The 5,498-nt window shown below is 38.8% G+C and overlaps 1 protein-coding gene across 1 annotated transcript; it reads right to left on the bottom strand.

The window, feature by feature from the left end:
- Positions 1 to 582: 582 nt before the first annotated feature.
- Positions 583 to 4,438, bottom strand: LOC114564686 (galactose-specific lectin nattectin-like). Its single transcript, XM_028592179.1, has 7 exons — positions 4,292 to 4,438; positions 4,007 to 4,063; positions 3,239 to 3,301; positions 2,695 to 2,784; positions 2,177 to 2,311; positions 1,445 to 1,556; positions 583 to 1,351 (listed from the first exon to the last, which is right to left on the bottom strand). The coding sequence occupies exons 3-7, from the start codon at positions 3,299 to 3,301 to the stop codon at positions 1,284 to 1,286; spliced, it is 468 nt and encodes a 155-aa protein (XP_028447980.1). The 5' UTR covers positions 4,007 to 4,063; positions 4,292 to 4,438; the 3' UTR covers positions 583 to 1,283.
- Positions 4,439 to 5,498: the final 1,060 nt, after the last annotated feature.

The following is a 5,498-nucleotide window of genomic DNA, read 5'->3' on the forward strand; positions in this document are numbered from 1 at the left end:
TGGAGAAAACACAGTTTCAAAGGTACACGCAGCACAACTGAAAATGTCTTTCTAACCTAAAATCTAAACAGCCAAACATCATATAGTCAAAACCTCTCTTTAGCCACCCCTCTCACTTTATCTTTTAGCATGGCCATAGTTCAAAAGAGGACATCATTAAAAGTCAAACTATCCTCACCTTCCCCTCTGCTCCTGTTCTTTTCATTAGCCTAAACAATAGTTAATCTCAGGAGGTAGAAGCCTACGTAGTTCTCACTGTTGTAAACAGTCATCGGCCTTCTCCACTTCTATCTAAGCAAAACTTAAACAAATGAGAAGGTTCAGGCTAGTAGAACTAAATAACTCTACTGGGCTATAGTTCACGGTTGCAGCTGTCCCTCTCTAGTCTTTAAGAGTCTACGAAGAAGGAACAGCTTTCTATGGAGGTTTTAAACAATCTTTAAGCAAATGGTTAAAATCATTAATCAATAATGGTTAAAACAAAATTTGCCACCACATTGTCTCCACCAGGGGATAGTTCAAGCCCCCAGGGGAAATATTAATGATTTGTCCCTTTTAGAAAACAAAAAAAAGACCAGACACTGTTTATGTGACAATATGTCTTTTATTTTTGAATGCTTAGTTGATTATATAGTAAAGGAAATCAGATGAATGAAGAACACAACATATCAGTTTTAAGAATAAAAAGGAACCAGTTCATTAAACCAGTGGACTATATGAATTATTAATAGTTATTATGATGTGTTATTACAGTTGCATTCTCCTTTTGTATCACAGAAAGGTCCGACAAAATATACACTTTTATTTTCTATCTGGACATTTTGGATAAAAAGATCATCACCACCCATGTCTGGTAGGTTTACCTTTGGACGGAGTCAGTCTAGCTATTTCCAGTCTTTATGCTAAGCTAGGCTAGCTGTTTCCCCTGTTTCCAATCTTTATGCTAAGCTAAGCTAATGTCTGCTTCAGGGAACTTCATATTTAAGCGTACGCTAAAATGTAAAAGATGTCTGAGTATTCAAATGTTTCCTGTATTTAATTTTGTGTTATTTACTATAGATTAAAAGTCCAATTACTGATTTATTTTTGTCCAGCTCAGTGAGCCAGTTTCTGTCTAATTTTAAACCCAAATGTGAACTGTTCCCTAACTCTTCAGATAATAAACAAGTGAAAGTGAGTCATCTGTCAGCAGAGAGCTGTTTCTGTCTGCTGAACAAACTGAAAGTGAATCAATGATAGAGATTATAGATGAGCTGGAGAGGCATCATGATGGTGTGGTAGAGTTACACACACAGGTTCTTGGAGCAGACGAAAGAAGCCTGGTTGGTACAAGCCCAGTCGTTCCAGTTTGCTGTAGAGAGAGTTTACAACCAATGTAAATGATTACATTAACTTTTATATTTGAAAGTGCAACATACAACAAGATGTTTTAAATATTTTTTACCTCCACCCCAGTTCATCGTAAGACAGAACTCATTTCCGGCGTTGTTAGGCTCCCCCGCATTCCAGCTTGCGTAGTCGAATTTGGATCCATCAGACCAGAACCACGTAAACACCTGGAGGAGAAAGATTGTTTTAATGTCAAAGTGAAATCAAGAGTTTTTGTTGTAATACTCATTCAGGCCAAAAGACTTCTTATTTTCTACAACAACTCATGAGACCCAACGCATTCTCATGAACTGGTTTATAACATATTGTATGAAAACGTATGATAATTATGTAAGAAATCCTACAAAATTAGTCAACCGCCTGCCGGTCACATGACAGTTAAATTTAGCTGAGAAAAGGTGACAGTGAGCCGGGTACTGTGCATCATGCAGCGACGACAGTTACATTTAGACACCAAAACAACTAGTTAAGATCAGGATTCAGGACATGAACACTCGTTTACAGGCTGATAGTCTTTTGTTTTCTTCTTCACTTCTTCAGGACATGAACTCTGCTCCCAGGCTTCAGAGCCCTGTGTTTTAGGAGCCAAAGATCCCCCCCATCCTCCTCCCTATGAGGATCTTCATGCTCTTATACAGCAGCAGTCAATGTGCTGCTGACAGTAATAAAGATGTGGAATACATACAGATTACAGAGATTTACTTTTCACAGCTATATGTACGAAGGCTTCATAGTACAGGCTGAGAGACGAGCGACATCACTTCCTGTGTGATGATAAAAGTCCCACCTTCAGTGCGTCGGTGCCTCCGATCCAGGCAGTTGTCTGTGCACCGGTCACTTGGAAGATCTGGTTTTTGATGAATCCATGTTCCGCATCTGAGTGGATGGAAGCCAGATTCCCACCAGCAGAGACGCAGAAGGTCTAATGGAGACAATATCATCAGTTTAAAACATTAGAAAGAAACTAAAACATAATCACATTATTAACAGATCTCAGGGCAGTTTTATAGTCATATGGAACATTTTTATACTTTTAAACAGTAGTGGAAGAAGTATTCAGATCCTTTACTTAATACTAATACCACACTGTAAAAATACTCTGTTACAGTAAATCTTCTGCAATGAAAATGTTACTTAATATATAAATAAAAGTATGTAAGTATCATTGGTATTAACGGGTGTTCATGTCTCTGGAGAGTTTGATCATTTTCTTAATTATGTGGTATTAGTAGTTTTACTGCAGTAAAGTATTACAGTACATTGGTATTAAGCATACATGTGTTGTGATGGATGGAACTGCTGTACCTCTGCATCAGACCAGGTCTTTGTCTGGATGTAGAAAGCGAAACAGCGAGAGCCTAACTGAGTCCAACCAGGAGGGCAGCAAGGTCCACCCTGTATGAACAAATAAGCCAAAAACAATCAGACTAGTTTATATTTATGATTATTCATTTACTGATTGTTCCTCCTCTGTGCTGTGGAGATAGAGCTGGCAATGCAAGACTACAATCAGAGCAACCCAACAAGTCAGAGATACTGTTCTGACCTGTTTATTATAAGTTACACAAGACTTTAACAGCCTCTAACTCAGCCAGTTAAGAGCTATATTTAGCTTTAGATGTTATATGAATATGGTCCCTGGAGCACAAGTTTTATCAGGCCACAGTTTTCAATGCACATTAAAGAGTCCAATTATTATTAACAAACCTTTAACAATTAAAAAAATTAACTGTTTATTAAAAGCTGTGTATAATAACAGAACAAGTATTTTTACTGTATCTACACACCAAATTTCCATTTTTAATTATTTTAGTTATTCTAGCGATTTATTTCTTAAGAGTGTACTTACATATGCAGTCAACAGTCCGCTGGACAAACAGAGCAACAAAGCTAATGGAAAGACTGATGTCATCTGTGGAAAGAAGTTAAACAAAGTCAATATACATCAGACAAGGAAAGAATGTCAGACAATTAATGACTGCAACTGATCATTAATGAGCCATTTATCAAATTAAAGTCTCCAGATTAGTTAATAGTGTATTATAAAATATAGATATGGTTTAATATTTGATAGATTATGCATTGTCATCCGCTGACCACAACTCTGATTGCCCAGGGGCATCTTTACCAGACGTCTAACTGGGGGATCCCGAGGTGTTCCCAGGCCAGGTTGGAGATATAATTTCTCCACCTAGTCCTGGGTCTTCCCCGAGGCCTCCTCCCAGCTGGACGTGCCTGGAACACCTCCCTAGGGAGTCGCCCAGGGGGCATCCTTACCAGATGGCCAAACCACCTCAATGAGCTCCAGTCATTACCCAGCCTTCATGACCATAGGTGAGGGTAGAAACTCAAACAGGCTGGTAGATCGAGAACTTTGCCTTTTGGCTCAGAACACATAAATTGTGTATGTAATAGTGCCCCCGCTGAGCTGATTCTCCAGTCAACCTCCTGCTCTGTTGTCCCTTCACTCGGAAACAAGTGTAGAGGAACTTAAACTGCTGCACTTGGGGTAAGGACTCATTCCCTCCCCCAAAAATGTCCTCTCAATACAGACAGGATTATTTATTAATAAAAGTAAAATAGATGAAATTGTGATAATACACTGAAATATAAATACCTTTGCTGAGGTGGTGATTGGCTGACACAGAGGAGAAGAACAAGCTGATGACTGTCACTGAAAGAAAATGTCACAGATCTGAATATTAAACACTCAATAATAACAAATTAAGTCAAACTTCACCTGATTTACATCATTAATGCATTCACAATCTGCACTCATTTGTATCTTTACTCAACAGAATAAACTCTGCAATCTAGCATAAACAACATTTATACATTTTTCAGGCAAATCTTTCTTTCAATGATAATGATAATACAATGTGAAAACGTCCATTAAACTCACATCAGTAATCTTTGTACTGCCTGGTTTGGTTTGGTTTGGAGGGAAAAGAGAGTCACTTATATACCTTAGAAAGGGGAGTGGTCTTAATCATGATTGACAGTTCATGCAATGACGCAGGTAAAGACTTGATATTTAACAGGGTGTTAAAGTCAGGGTCAGTGATAGGCCTGGCAAACTCGATTCCTTTTAAGGATTTGGGTTATTCTGAGTCACTCACTAAACTGATCCGGGTTGTGCGAATCACTTGAGTCACTTGAGTCACTTGAGTAAGTATTGCTAAATCACCAAGAAAACTCAGTCCTACTTGCCACCTCATGCAGCTGCTCACAGGAGAGACATTCGGTCATGAGAAAGAAAGCATTTTGAGCCAGACTTTTTATTTACTGTCTAAACTTAGTGTAGCCTAAGCAATATATTGGCTTTCAATGTAGACATAGAAACAGGAACGGAGAAATGCCCGCAGTGATATGCTACATCTATACACCAAACCTATAATCTATTTTCATGTTATTTCAGAAATGAATGAATGGTGTCCCATGGTCTGCGAGGCAAGCTTACAATGTTTTGGATTGTCTGCTCAACCTAACTGCATTTTAATATACTAAATTTATACACCAAACCTACTGTAGGCCTAGACTACGTGCAGAACATTGTATGTTATTTCAGAAGTGAAAGAATGGCTTTTGTTGTGGATCTGCTTTTCACCCTGACTCGAGGAGAGACTTCACTCACTCTACAGATCCACTCATGACAACATAGCTGGCTGATTCACGAGACTGACTGACTGACTCGTGGACTCAAGAGTCCCATGGTCTGCGAGCTTCCAATGGTTCTGGCTCTGAGTCTGTGGGTCAGGAAGTTCCTATAACCTGTCTTGGACTGTCTCTGCTCACTCAGTCACTTGAGTTGACATGTGGAGTTGTGATTGCCTACGAAATTGTAAGTTGGCAGCTAAGATTGCTAGGACTAGTAACAGCTAATGTTGCAAGAGGTTTGTGTGGTGCTGTTATCATCTTAGATTGAATTGTAGTAGGACTCAACTGATCTGAGTTAATGATACTAGAGACTCGCAACTCATGAGTTAATTTAAAGACACAGGTGAAAGATCAGAGCGAGTCACTGTGACACAAGATCTCTTTATGATGATATCAATTTATTCTCTCTGGTGACAAACACAAATAAACAGGACCTCATTATTCAGCTTCAA

Source organism: Perca flavescens, chromosome 11, assembly GCF_004354835.1.
Source record: "Perca flavescens isolate YP-PL-M2 chromosome 11, PFLA_1.0, whole genome shotgun sequence".
Lineage (NCBI taxonomy): Eukaryota > Metazoa > Chordata > Actinopteri > Perciformes > Percidae > Perca > Perca flavescens.